Consider the following 15,002-nt stretch of genomic DNA (forward strand, 5'->3'; position numbering starts at 1 on the left):
CCCGCGCATTTTCTATCTGAAGTTTTATTGGAGGAAACTTTCAGACTTTTCGCGCGCGTTTCAATTTTCACAACGGTTAATGTAAAAATTATTTAAAAGAGGCCAGTTATCAATAAGTTTAAATTGAAACATAAAAGCAATAGCGAAAATGGACCACATATGGATAGTGAGTTGCATTTTAATGAAATGCATTGGTTTTTCATTAGCATTTAACATATTAAATGGTCCACAGATTCACTAACATCATGAATCATTGTGAAAATACACTCTCATAGATCCGCTCTTTACTTTTGAAGTTTATCACTCGCAAAAAATGTTACCGTACGTTGTTTGCTCAATATGCTTGTTTCAAGCCACTGATAAAAGTAAATAAAACGCTCATGTACTTAATTTCCATCGATTTGACAGTAGATTTAAAATAATATGCGCCTACTGTCATCGCATGTACACTAAAGTGAACTCAATACGAAAACATCTGAAACTTATTTTATATTAGTGTTCTATGTTAAAGGGGGAGTAATTAGTCAGGTTTGCATCAATTGATATTAGTATCTAAAAAGGTTTACATTTAAAACAACACGGCAATGGTGTGGAAACAACACGACATATGGTGTGTAATTTACCAAAAAAACACACCAAGTGTGTTTTTTCCCTCATTTCAACACGTTTGATAAAAGCAGCCGTGTGTTTCCTTATCAAACGGGCGTGTTGTTTTCAATATCGGCGTGTTGTTTTGCGAATTAACACGTCGGTGTGTTCTAACGACACATAAAACGTGTGAAGTCACTCAAAATTTACACACTAGCAGTGCTGTAATAACATGCCAGTGTGTTGAAACAACACATCTGAGTTTCTAGTGTGATAATTGAACCGTTAACTTCTCTCCCACGTTTCCACATGCTTGCGATACCTTCGTTGCATTGAAGGCTTGTCGAAATCGTCTGTCAAAAAATTGAAAAATCCTCAACCACAAAGTTGCATACGTGGTTCCTAAACACATGTCCTTTTTATTGATGAAGTCTCACTTACAATATTCGAAATCTTAGTCCTACGAGTTGAGTATTGTGTGTTTGAAAAGCTCTGGGGTTTTATATTACTGTAGGGGAAGATGGGATACCTTTAGCACACCATAATATATATTTCTATATATATATATAATTCGGTAAACATTTTTTGTTTACTACCAAATGAGAAGATAAAAAATGAAAACCTGGACCATCTTACCCCAACCTACTATATGTGTCTATCGTTAAAGTAACAAGCTAATTAAGTTTCTAACTATAATGTAGTAGGGTGGGGGAAGATGGGACACATATTCATCCTGTTTTATCTTCAAAATTTGGCAGTAAACAAAGAAAATTCTAATTATAAAACTTTATCCTCACGACTCTCATAGACCGTTGTTAATTGTTTAAAACAAGATCAGGATGTTTGGATATTATGTGTCAAAGGTGTTCCGTCTTTCTCCACCCTACTATATTTATCCGAAACATTCCCGCAACAGTGTGGAGTGACATTTACATTACAATTTGGTTTGAAACATATTGTTTTAACACCACACACAAACTGTTTAAGGTACAGTAGCTTTTCGCCCAGCGCTACATTAAAATTGTTGTATTAAAAATAAAGACACCTTTATTTCTCTCCTTCTCATATACAGTTTGCTTCATTAATTATTAAACTGGCTTCTCGGTGGTTTAAAGTCGCCCCGTTTGTTCGCCGATGCTAATTAATCATACGTGCCAGAATCTGGCAAACATGAATGGATTCAAGGAATTTCTTAGAATTCTAATCGCAAGATCGAATACTTTTGTCGATATCCAGCGATTTTGATTCACGCGTTATTTTGTGCTATGTATAATGCATTAGCCAAGTTATTATATGTAAAGAGGTTTTGAATCTCTATATTCCATCGGTCCCGGCAATGAAAGTTGGAGTAGTATATAGTCGGGTGAGGCAAGATGGGACACCTCTAGCACATAATATTCAAATATCCTGATCGTGTTTTAAACAATTAACAACGGTCTACGGCAGTTGAGAAGATATATAGTTTAATAATTCTTTTAAATGTGACGAAAAAGTAGAATGAAAATGTGTCCCATCTCACCCCACCCTACTATATACAAAAGGGGAAAAGCAGAAAGTAATGAAAAAAATTTACTAAAGACTAATAGTGTTGAACTATAGGTATTTTTGTTTCTTAATCATCCGAAAATATAGTTTATTATGTGCTGTTAAACGCGGTATCCATCTTCCTTTACAGTACTATATCTGTAAACGTATTGTTGGCAACACAGTAACCTATCTAAATATTATTAAAAAGATCTTTATTTTTCAATGTTGCAGGTTGTATATCCAGCTATCTATATATACTGTTACACCCAGGTGTGTTGTATTTATAAAAGGGATCATCGTCTTGTAATCATTTGTTTTAACAATAGTTTGTTTTGTTTCGATATTTTGTTTTGTCTGAACTATTGCAATTAATATTTTAATAGTTTGTCAATTGCAATATTTTGTTTTATTTATATTAAACCATTGCAACAGTCTTTAATTGTTTTGGTTGTTTTAGCGCAATATGTCAGAATGATCTCTTTGTGAACTAAGTTATATATTTCTATCTAATCAATATAATGGTATTTGCAGCCAAAGGACAATAACAGCAACAACAAACCACAACAACAACGTTCAACATCTAAAACAAGGCGACAGAATAGTCAGAATGTTGAGAGCAATAATGACGACCAAGTTGGAACAGCAGTAAATCACCAAAGGGCTCGAAAGAAGGTTTCCACACCACAACAATCTATCAAGAACGAATATTGCGTGACAACTAATTCCTCGATTTCTAATTTGACTACTAACTGTGAACGAGACTCACTGCTACGTCCGCACTCAAACACCGGTAACGGATCCGTGAAGACTGGTGTCTTGGCATCGGAATCCTTGCGACAATCTCTGTCCCAAGATTGCGCCAAGCAGCGCTCGAGTGCCGCTGTTGAATCGTCTAACTCTGAGAGAAGCGCATTTGACGAAAGGAAGAGCCTGACCGTCAAAGTGGCGTGCTCTGCTGATGCATTTGTGGCGGCTGGGGCCGCTGCTAAAGGAGGGGAGCGGCTTGCGCAAGCTAAACGAACCTACTATAGGAAAGCCATTGCTCTAATGGTTGTCGGAGGTGTCATATTCACCCTTGGAATTGCGCTTGCAGCTTTGTACTTTGCTGGGTACCCCACCATACAAATGGCGGGGCCGGTATGTCTGTCTATTGGACTTCTGCTCGGCGTTTGCGGAATAGTTTGGATTCCTATTATAAAAACCAAACTAAAGAGGCAGCAACAGGTTATGACAAGAACTTTCAGTTTGTGAATATTTTTTCGTACATTTTAGGCTATGTTTTATGAATATAAGACGTCAAGTTTTTATACCGCAGTTAAAACGTTTTATGGCGTTTATAATTCATGTTGCGCTCCTTTGCGGTGAGCGGGATATATTTCTGTCCCGCTGTATATATGTTTACTTAGTGAAATATTAATTACGCTATAACGGGCGATTCCCTTCTTCCATTTTGTGTCGTTCTATTTATAATTGTCTTTATATCTTCTTTACTAATGGGTTGTCCAAATTGTCAGCATACAGAAAAGAACAAACACCAAAAAAGTTACATAACTCGTAAGCTGGTATACGAGGTGTATGTAGAACACCCGTGTTATATCGACTGTCGTTTTCCGGCCACGCGAGGATAAATAAGTTACATTCAAATTCTTTATACCTCACACCCGTGAGCTCTATTCCATTCCATTCCAATGATCATCATTTTTCGGTTAATTCGCAAATCTTGGAAATCGATATTGATTTAAAAGTGCAGATGCCTTCGTTGATTATTCAGAGTACGTAGGGGGTGTGGAAGTAATCAAAAATCAATATGAAATGTCAGCCCACTGACGCATGTATGCTTCTCGAACTGCAATAATACCGACATAGTATAACATACAATAACATTGCAATATAGGTATAGTAAGGTGGAGAAAGACGGGACATCTTTCATCAAAATTTCAAATATCCTGTTTGTGTTTTAAACAATAAACAACGGTCTATGGGTGTCCTAAGGACACGGTTTTATAATTCTTTAAAGGTTCTTTGTTTACAACCAAAAAGGACAAGAAAATAGAACAAAAAGATGTCCTATCTTCCCCCACCCTACTATATTATATTTCATAATACTATTATATATCGAAAAATCCTATCAAAACACAATGTGTTTAGGTTGAAAAAACAACGCACGAGCCGTATACAAAACATCATATTATATTTCATATTATTATTTATTGACCGTTCATTATGTGTTTATGTTACCGTTCACTTTGCGTTTTAATATTGTCCAGAAATGTAGTTCTCTATTTCATTCTAACTCTATACCCGTGTGTTTCTATCGCCCAACCATCAACATAAACTTGTTTCATTTTCAGTGCACTTGATTTTAGCAATAATGTTGGTATGGTGGTATATAGTAGGGTGGGGGGAAGATGGGACACATTATCATTCTATTTTCTCGTCATTTTGTAGTAGACAAAAAAATTCAAAGAATAATAAAACCGTATTCTCACGACTCCAAAAGACGGTTGTTATTTGTTTAAAACACGATTAGGATATTTAAATATTCTGTGCTACATGAATCCCATCTCCCCCCACTCTACTATACTATAGTGTGGGGTAAGATGGATTCAGTTTGCACATTTAATATCCCATATTTTGTATCCGTGTTTTAATAATTAACAACGCTCTTTTAAGAATCGTGGCGATACGGTACTATATGGTTTGGTAATTATTCTTTATTTGCTACCAAATGGTGCGATAAAATAGAATAAAAACATTGACCGTCTTACCCGAACTACGCGACTTTGACAGAATAGTTAAAGAATGTCAGGGTTTTCTCTTTACTTGGACACAAAGCCCTTGTGTGAATGGAGAAGGAAGATTCCTCATTTCAATTAATATTTCATGAGTTAGATTCCAGGAAGGGCAATTATTTTTAAGGTGAATATCGAATCTACCGTAAAGGTGTTTTCACTTTTACCGTGAAATGAATAGGCGATTAAATCTAATCACAAATTGCTGGAACCTGCCATTTTAAAAGGACCACACAGCACAGTAAGCTAGAAAAAGATAAAGTCCAGTGTTGTGCTGTAAGAATTTAATTAGTGAAAATTTATCACTCATCATGCAAATTAATTTTAACGCATTGAATGAATATATGAAACTTGTTTATTCTCACTTCGAGTTTATTCTCACGACAGTCGTTATATAATAGGATGGGTTAAGATGGTCCATGTTTTTATTCTATTTATCGTCCCATTTGGTAAAAAACAAAGATTTTTTACAGAACTATACAGTACCGTACCCCGCCACACTAAAAGCGTTATTAATTGTTCAAAACATGTTTAGGAAATATGGGTTTTCGGTGCTAATGGTATCCCATCTTACCCCAGTACTATAACATGGGTGTTCTGTTTTAAACATCATTTAAATAGTATATATATAAATAATAACGAAAATAAAAATAGTCCCAACAGACATAAAAAAGTTCCACCAAACCTAAAAACGTACGTAACAGACACAACATATTTACAACAGACATAAAAGCCCATAGTCCCCCATGATTTGCCAAATCCCGCCAAATAAGATTTCAATGGTTGCTTTTGCCATATAGTAAATTGAATAAATGAAAATTAAAATTTAAAACTATGTTTTTTGATTACATCGAATTAAAAAAAATTAAATTATCTCATTTCAGTATTTTACAATTTCACCAAGCTGTGCGATTCTGTATAAATAGTTGATAAATCGTCCCCGTTTTTCAGACATGCTCAATGAAGCATAACACTTACAGCTGGCCAGCATTTTCATATTTGCTGGTCATTCTGGATTATTTAAAACGACAATAAGCTATGATATTACAATACTTTTAGAAACGCAGGGAAAGTTACGTTTCGTATAACACTAATGAAGAGTCAGACAGATGTTATTGTTTGTTTACAGCTGTACAGGTTTCAGTAATGTCACATAAACATGCATTACGATTTATTTTTTTTTTAACATGCGACTAAATATCAGATAATCACTCTTTTCTTTTTACCAGAGTCGTAGAAACACCGAGTAGTCTAATCTAACTGCTGCCATCTTGTTTCTAAGATAGAGCAAAAGCGGGGACTTTCGGAATGAATTTAAACGTACTTGTTAGATTTTGTTTGCGATTTCCTTTGTGGGAAGGGGTAAAATAGTTTATATTTACCTTATCAAATATTCTTCGCGAAAAATATATAAAATTACCCATATTAAATGACTAAAAAGTCACAAATCCATAGAAATACCGAGTAGTCCCAACCCATTGTTACGTAAAAGACAAATTGAACGCCATCTTCCAAAATAACACAGTAGGTATAGGGAAAATGGATGTTTTTCGGTAATATGAAGGGAAACTTGGACTTAAAAACAAAATTTAAAAGTTTGAAAGTCTAAAAAATATGCGTAATTTGTTTTTTGTTTAAAAAAAAGTTAACAAGATTTAGAAGCGGTGAATTTGTGACATTTTAGTCATTTAATATGGGTAATTTTATATTTTTCCCAAAGATTGTTTGATTAGGTAAATAAAAGCTATTTTATGCCTTTGCACAAAAGGAAATCGCAAACAAAACCTAACAAGTTCGTTTAAATTCATTGCGAAAATCAACGCTTTTGCTCTATCTTGGAAACAAGGTGGCGGCAGTTGGACTACTCAGTGTTTCTACGACTCTGGTGTGACCAAATTAACTGAAGTACAGTTAAGCGGGAGACATACAGAAAAACGTCATATTTTCAGTGAGATATATTGAGGTTATATAGTTTAGACAAGATTGAAATGTTTTCCTGTGAATTTTGTCCGTTGGTGCTCGCCTCGAAAGGTTCCTATTTCAACCATAGAAAGCGAAAGCACCAGAATGAATACCTGAGATCTCTACAGCAAAATGGAAAAGGTTTTTGCTGTAGCCTATGTAAGTTTAGTGCACCTAGTAACAAAGACATGATTTATCACTACAACATTGTTCACGAAAAAGGCCTAAAATTGTTACATGAACAATTTGCCATGGAAAGAGATTTTGCCGCATGGAAAGAAAACTTACAAACAGAAACGAAGACTTTGTACGTTCAACTGAAGAAAACCCGTCAACAAATGGATTACGAAGTGATATACTTTGGTTGTAACAGATCTGGAAAATATGTGCCCAAAGATGATGCTACTCATTGTACTAAATCGCAAGGAACTTCAAAATTTGGTGGGAAATGTCCGGTTTACATGATTAAGCGTACACACTTGTCATCAGGTCTTATTTCAGTGGAATATTGTTCTGATCACGTTGGACACGATGAGGAAATTTGCCACTTGCGTTTGTCCACTAAAATTCGCAGCAAGATTTGTGGAAAATTGGCAAGCGGGATGGAACCAAAAAAAGTTTTAGACTACATTAGAGACGATCACCGCAAAATTGATAGAGATGCAATGGTAACAAGGAAAGACATTTGGAACATTCGCAAACGATATCATATTTCAAATGTGGAAAAGCATGAAAACGATACACAAAGCGTTGACATTTGGATAAAAGAACTGTCAACTGGAAACGATTTTAACCCCGTGGTAATGTACAAACAACAAGGAGTTACCGATTGCGATTTACTAAAGGACGACTTTGTTTTGTGCTTACAAACAGAATTTCAGAAGCACATGTTAAGAGAGTTTGCTCAAAAAATGATTTGCATTGACTCCACACACTCCACCACTAAATTTTTGTTAACCACTATTATGGTGATTGATGATTTTGGAGAAGCCATTCCCACAGCTTGGATAATTTCTAACAGAGAGGACGCTGAGCTTCTAACTCGTGCCTTCTCTGCGCTAAAACATAAATGTGGGGATATTATGACGGATATATTCATGAGCGATCTGGCCAACAATTTTTATAATGCTTGGACAACAGTATTTACAATACCTAACAAAAGACTGTATTGCAACTGGCACGTTGATAAATGTTGGAGAAGAATGATAGCCAAAACCATTTCAAACTTGGAAGACCAAGCAACCGTATACGCATACCTAAAAATCCTGCACTGTGAAACAGAAGAGCAAAAGTTTCGAAAAATGTTACAAGAAGTAAACGATGTTCTTGGTGAAACTTCCCCACAATTTCTCGAATATTTTAATAACAGTTACGTGTTGGATGATAAATATAAGCTGTGGGCCTCATGTTTTCGGATTGGTTCAATTGCAAATAACAACATGTACGTCGAAGCATTTCACCGGGTTTTAAAAAGTGTCGATTTTAGCAAAAAACAGTACAAAGGTGTCGACAACCTGCTGATGACCCTTATAAAATTTTCCAGAGACAAGTGTTTAGAACAATTTATTAAAATGCCAAAAGGCAAGTCAACTCACTGGGTCGCCGAAATACAGAAACGACATAGACTTGTAAGGACGGTAACTGGGGTGGTGTCTTTGGGAGAGAATGAATGGAAGGTTGAAAACCCAACTGACCATAAGTACACCGTAAAAAAGATTGAACCTCAGTGTTTAGGAAAATGCCAAATTAAGTGCAGTATGTGTAACGTATGTGTTCATATGTATACATGTACTTGCCCGGATTTTTTGATGCACGCAGTTGCATGTAAGCACATTCATGCAATAGAAATATCTATTTCAGGAGGCAAAACTTTTGCTTTCCAGCAAAACCGAAACAAAGAACCAGAAGTTGTTATAGAAAACACTCTTGTTGGAACCTCAATAGTTCGTCCACAATCCTTGAAGGCAAATTTACATAAGTATGTCGATAAAATACACGAGGTGATCGATTTAGTTGACGATGAGGATTGTTTAAAAGCACTGGGTAAACGTTTGGTATTAGGAGTGGCAGTTGCAAAAGGCATGCGACCAACAGAATCGTTTCCGCGTGGAACCAACATGTCCTCTAACAAACATTTTGATACCCAAAAACGATTTTATTCAACGCAGGCTAAGGTGGGAAGAAAAAGGAAAAATCGTCTTAAATATCCGACCAGCAGCGAAAGCACAGAACTGAGGGCAAAGTTAGCTCGCATCACTCCTCAGCTGTGCGCATTATGTTTTATGAGTGATGATAGAAACGACACAGCCCAAGTATTGTGGCGACAATGTGAAATCTGCGATTGTTGGCTACATTCCACATGCTACTCAAACCATGATGGGTGCCCAATCTGCATGTCATAGACTTATTATAATTCCTGTACATTTCAGTCTTTGTGTTATTATAATCTTGCCACTTATTGGTTGTGCGCTAACAAATATACATTCAGTATTTACATATTTAATCTAGAGAAACTTTATACTGAATAAACAACCCATACAGAATGTCACAAAATGATTTGGGAGATTGGTACAGAGGAATACCAAAGATAACACGCTACTGGTAATTTTTTAAGACCTTTTTTACTAAAAAAAATTTGCAAGAAAAGGGTCAAATGTTAAGAAATACATAGGCCTAACTGACAAAAAGTAGGTTTAACAGGATTTATGGCTAGTAAAGAGTCCTCCCCCTGTGTTATCTGCTAACCCTAGTCCCTAACTAGTAATTAGCAATTATTAAATTATGTAACTACAGTAACTAAATTATGTAACTACATAAAAATTATGTAACTACCCATATACCCCTACCTACCAACCTCTAACGTTAAATTCTATATTTCACCAAAACTGACTTTTATAAATTATCCAAATAGAATCTATTTATAAAATATAGTATCTATTAAGAGTCTCTATAAGTACATACATACAAGAATATATTTTCATTACAGGTTTACAGCAGCTGTTGTTGTCCCCCTTGCCGCAAAGTTTGGTGTTGTTAGTGGGGGATGGCTGGTTCTTGATTATTTCCAGTTCTTCCATAACTTCCAGGTAACAAGTATTTTAAATTTATACCTCAAAGAATTTTCCTCCTCTTTATTTATTTAAATAATATGTTCTTTGCTATTTTTTTCAAAAAAGATAAATAAAAAATCATGTTAATGATGTTTTATGCGATTTTATTTAAAACTTTATTATTTCCTTTGTTACAGATATGGAGGCCTATTACTGCTGCTATTTATTACCCCATCACTCCCATGACAGGGTTCCACTACCTTATCACACTCTATTTCCTATACAGTTATTCTATAAGACTAGAAACAGGTAATGGAAATACTTTACCCTTTCGTTGTATATCATGCCACAAGCCCAGTATGCAGAATATGGCAGTTGCCAGCTCCTGACGAGACCTTTCATGTGCAAAATGGTTATTTACACGTGCTCGCATGTTGTCATTAAAAATCGGTGTGTGAAGTACATTTCCATGCCACATTAAGGAAACAGACTTAATTTGATAAAGATTTGGTTCAATGTTTATTTAATTGGGATGATGGAACAAATTATGACATACAAAACCAAAATTTATAAACAAAATCGCCTGTGCACCTGCCGTAATCTACAGACTGGCCACAGACCATTTTAATCACTATATGTTTGTTTATTATAACACCCTCCATATTTGTTTGCAGGTATATTTGCTGGCCGGCCTGCAGATTATGTGTTTCTTCTCATATTTAATTGGATCACCACCATTGTATCCTTTACTATAATCACTAGGCCTATTCATTTAATAATTGTAGAAATACTTTATTTAATATAATTTAATTATATTTGCCATAGGTTTATCGATGTAAGTGAAGAGTTCTCCCCCTACGTCATATGCTAACCAGTAATTGTAACCAATAACCCATACAAGTTATACCTACTTCCAGACTTATCCCCAACTATAACTCGTACAACCACTAGCCCCTGCCCCCTAACTACCAACCTCTATTACTTCCCACCAGCCTAATCTGTAACGTACCATAGGACATTAGGATTCTTCACTAGTGTGGGCTAATTAATTTTGTAGCTTTGTTACATGAATGCAATGGTAATTTGTTACATGAATGCATATTTATAGAATACGATAAATACTAAGAAGCCTAACAATTAACCATGAAAACTCCTTAACTCTTATTTCTTAGATTCTTGCTCTTGCCCTGAATATCCCTGTAAGTCGTTATCTTTATCTACTTTGTTTTTAATAAGTTTTTTTCATTCTTTAAAATAACTTCTAATGTTTCAGATTGTATTTGAATTACTTGTCCTTGCTGCTCTGTATATCTGGTGTCAAATTAACCGAGATCAGATTGTTTCTTTCTGGTTTGGGACACGTTTTAAGGTAATTGTGAAAGTTTATTTATTATGATGGCTGCTGACTTGTTTACTGGGACCACTGCTGTAGTTTGTAAATAAACAACAAGTTAGCAATTAGTTATGCGTTGTCTATTAGTATTTTAGCCCATAAAATTCACCACAGCATTAAGCAATTGCTGCAATATTTGCTACTGTTGTAGAAATATTACTAAAACCATTGACATGTGTTTAAGTATTTTAAAATTCTTATTTATTAGTCTTGAGCATTATATTGCATCTTTAAAACAACAGGCAGGTTTCTGTGGTAGGTTGAGCTTTTATGGAAATTTTGCTGTTGTGATGCAAATCATGCAGTTTAAATTTATGGGTTGTGGTAATACTTTAGACTTACAGTATTAAAATATTTTTATAGTTGTCATTTACACTTGAATGTCTTATTACAGGCGGCCTATCTACCATGGGTTTTGTTTGCTTTCAATCTTATCATTAGAGGAGGGTAAGTTATTCAGCTTTTGTTGTTTTGTCGCTACATCCTGTCTTTTCCTTTTAAATATGATTTAATGTTTTCTATCAAGGGATCTCCTAGGTCATATGTATATGCTGTTCCTTTTAATTGATGCACTATCACTAATTTACTTGTTATATTAGGGATATTTCATAGCCTATTCCAGGACAGTTTCATAACCTATTCCAGGACAAGCCTGCATAGTGCATACCCATGTTACCATGTTAGATGCCTATGACTCCTATGAGTATATTATATGTTAAATAAACGTTAAATAGGATTTGAGGTTTCTCATTTTAGTTCATAAAAAATGGTTGTTAAATTTCATATTTTTTTCAGTCATTGTATTTTAAGTTTAATATCATTGGTAGCCCTGTTGCCCCTGTAAATAAAATAACTTTCACAGTGGTATCCATGAGTTACTTGGAATATTTGTTGGTCACACATACTTCTTCCTTAAGTTCAAATATCCACTTGATTTCGGAGGGACGTCTCTCATTGAAACTCCACAGTTTTTGTAAGTTTAAAATGAGTACATATGTATGCATTTAGAGTTTTTATTCTGCTTTTGCTACCATGGTGCTGTGGCATAGTGGTTAGCATCACTGTCTTTAACCCAGAGGTTATGGGATTAAGACCCGTTGATGCCACCAAATCTTCAAACCAGTGGTTCCCTAGGGGATGTCTAAATACTCAACCACTGGGTTCAAGCAATTGCCGTAAAGTGCCATGCGGTCATACCAAAGCCCATAATGGTAGTAACTTTGCCTCTAAGCTATTAACTCTGGACTAGAGGCAGGCACACTAACACCACTTTTTCATTCAGGTACAAGTTAAATAAACTGAAAGTGTAAAAACATTGATTTCTTATTAAGTGCAAGTTAATACAAGAACATATTTTTCTTTCAGGTACAAGTACTTTCCCAACACCAGGAGTGGCGTGAGTGGGTTCGGGGCGGCTCCCCAATCAAGAAGGCGAGATGTGAATGGAGATGATGGAAATAACGGCGGTCGTCATCGTTGGGGGGAAGGGAGAAGGTTGGGAGAGTAAAGTGCAGAGACTTCTGCGTATTTGTAAATTTGCAATATTTTCCCCTATTCTCATTCAATTTAGTTGACCCTTCGCCCTTTTAAATGTTGTGTAGCCAACAAAGTAGTCCTTTTGTTAATGCTGCCATCTTGATTCTAAATTTGTGTTTTTTTATTGTATTGAACAAGTTTTGGATGGAACTTTAATACTGGTGTGATGTAGATAGTGTTTAGATTCCGAACAGTTTTGTTAGGTTGGTGAACCGTAGTGGTAGCTGCTAAACATGTGTACAAAATATAAGATTTGTAATGCTCCACCTATCCAGCTACATAATTAAAATGAAGCAAATCGTACAAGTTTCATTATGGAGAAGTTCTGTTATGTTAAACAAGTAAATAAAGACAATGCCTTCTAACATTTGTAATGAAGTTTCCGTTTACAGAAAGTCTTATAGTGTAACTTGTTTTAAGTTGGTTTAAAGAAATATTGTTAGATCAAAAATTATTCAGAATTTAGTCTTTTCCTTCACTAACGTTTAATTATAATTTTTAAGTTCTTTTTTAAAAATAAAAATGTTTCTACAGCCATATACACATACATATCCAAAGCGGTCCAATAGTCAAAATTTAGGTGAGGGTTGCAACTATTAAACATTTAGTTTTTTGTACTTTTAATTAACGTTTGTCTAAATTCACATCAGCGTATATATTCAACCAATTTCCAAGTTTACTTTACGACAAGCGGTTCTGGTGTTTTACAACATATAAATAAATATCTTCTTTATGAATCATATTATAATGGTACGTGGCCGTTCATTAGATCTCTGCTCCCTTGTTTTGATAAATATAAACATACGCAACATTCAAAAGTCTTAAAAAATACAGATTATGCGCGTTTTTAATAGTTTTCCCTTCTGATTTACGCGATGATAATAGTATTATTAAATAAAACGTGAAATTTCCTTTAAATGAACCCGTCCCCATTAAAAATATCCACAGAGGCCAGATATTCAACGGACATTTAAAAGCCCATATTTTAACTACCCGTCTTGATTTGCGACTTGTAGCGGCGTCATACAAACATGGTAACTAAGGTGAGACAAGCCGAGGCCGTGTTTTCGTGTAATGTCTTGCCCGTAAATAACATCTTCTTTCTATTGCATGAAAATGTTTCATAATTTATGTTTATCGTATGATTATTACATGGTATTAGTGGACGAAAGGACATTACGAAAAGAAAGGTTTTAATTTTTTACCTGTTTAAATGAATGGCCTAACAAACCGAACTTAATATTGCAACTCAATACCAAGCAGTTAGTTTGTTGTGTGTTTAATCGTGTTAATATATTGCTGTATGAAAATAGTACTTTTAGTTCAGGTGTGCTAAAATTTTAAACACCCCTATTTTATTGATATGTTTGTACATTGTATGCAATTAAAATTTATATATACTTTTTAATTGGTGCCAGAAGTGTGTTTTCAGATTAAAAGAATGTGTAACAATTATACCTAATCATTTCATATTATTTTGATAACTATATATCATTAATATATATAAATGCTAAATATATAAAGATAAAGTTTTGTGACTTCATGAATGAATGTCAGCAGTCAACTATTTCGATTGTTCTTTCTGTATATTTAAAAACCTAAACAGCCTATATAATATAACAGTCATATATAACCTATATATACCATATAACCACTGAGTCGCACCAATTACCAATTTACTATTCAGTGTTTTGCTTAAGCCAGGGCACATACACATACAATGGTGCCAACATCAGCCGGAAATTCAGTATGCTCTGGTTAACAAGGGTTTTCTAGTCTTATACAACTGTAACAAACTGACAGACTTTTATCTTTTCTTCTGATTTTTTGCGAAACTATTGAATATATTGGGTGCATGAACACAAATTTTGTGGTTAGTTTTAATTCAATACAAAACTACTGGAGGTGGTTTTGTTTTTAAACTAAAACAAGTAGAAATAAAAATATTTGTGTTATATATATTATATATAAGCTGTAGTGGTTGTATTGAAACCATTCAGTGTATATTATATATAACATACATATAAATATAACATATAATATATATATTTGTATATATTCAACTTTTGGAAAAATCGGGACTAAATCCAAGGTTTTGAACAAGGAGCTCAGCCACATAAAACTAAATATATTCAACCTTTACATATTTAACAG

At 34.6% G+C, this 15,002-nt stretch overlaps 3 protein-coding genes across 3 annotated transcripts; all 3 read left to right on the forward strand.

Moving 5' to 3' along the window:
* The first annotated feature begins 8 nt into the window (after positions 1 to 8).
* LOC100175110 (derlin-1-like) lies at positions 9 to 13,213 on the forward strand. Its single transcript, XM_002123138.5, has 11 exons — positions 9 to 21; positions 4,016 to 4,019; positions 9,358 to 9,470; positions 9,856 to 9,955; positions 10,117 to 10,228; positions 10,594 to 10,658; positions 11,092 to 11,118; positions 11,193 to 11,288; positions 11,707 to 11,759; positions 12,175 to 12,285; positions 12,678 to 13,213. Exons 3-11 carry the CDS (start codon positions 9,412 to 9,414, stop codon positions 12,817 to 12,819), a joined length of 765 nt encoding a protein of 254 aa, XP_002123174.1. The 5' UTR covers positions 9 to 21; positions 4,016 to 4,019; positions 9,358 to 9,411; the 3' UTR covers positions 12,820 to 13,213.
* Positions 2,230 to 3,552, forward strand: LOC104266546. The gene is made up of 2 exons (XM_009863013.3): positions 2,230 to 2,385; positions 2,647 to 3,552. The coding sequence occupies exons 1-2, from the start codon at positions 2,338 to 2,340 to the stop codon at positions 3,364 to 3,366; spliced, it is 768 nt and encodes a 255-aa protein (XP_009861315.2). The 5' UTR covers positions 2,230 to 2,337; the 3' UTR covers positions 3,367 to 3,552.
* On the forward strand, positions 6,579 to 9,357 carry zf(c2h2/swim)-1 (zinc finger (C2H2/SWIM)-1). The gene has a single exon (XM_002123351.4). It carries the CDS (start codon positions 6,896 to 6,898, stop codon positions 9,269 to 9,271), a length of 2,376 nt encoding a protein of 791 aa, XP_002123387.1. The 5' UTR covers positions 6,579 to 6,895; the 3' UTR covers positions 9,272 to 9,357.
* Positions 13,214 to 15,002: the final 1,789 nt, after the last annotated feature.

This window comes from Ciona intestinalis, unplaced genomic scaffold (assembly GCF_000224145.3).
Source record: "Ciona intestinalis unplaced genomic scaffold, KH HT001091.1, whole genome shotgun sequence".
Lineage (NCBI taxonomy): Eukaryota > Metazoa > Chordata > Ascidiacea > Phlebobranchia > Cionidae > Ciona > Ciona intestinalis.

Coding starts and splice junctions, on each gene's coding strand:
- LOC104266546 (XM_009863013.3), top strand. CDS start 2,338: ATGTTGCAGGTTGTATATCCAGCTATCTATATATACTGTTACACCCAG. Junction 2,386..2,646: donor ATATATACTGTTACACCCAG/GTGTGTTGTATT, acceptor TGGTATTTGCAG/CCAAAGGACAATAACAGCAA.
- LOC100175110 (XM_002123138.5), top strand. CDS start 9,412: ATGTCACAAAATGATTTGGGAGATTGGTACAGAGGAATACCAAAGATA. Junction 9,471..9,855: donor CCAAAGATAACACGCTACTG/GTAATTTTTTAA, acceptor TTTTCATTACAG/GTTTACAGCAGCTGTTGTTG. Junction 9,956..10,116: donor AGTTCTTCCATAACTTCCAG/GTAACAAGTATT, acceptor CCTTTGTTACAG/ATATGGAGGCCTATTACTGC.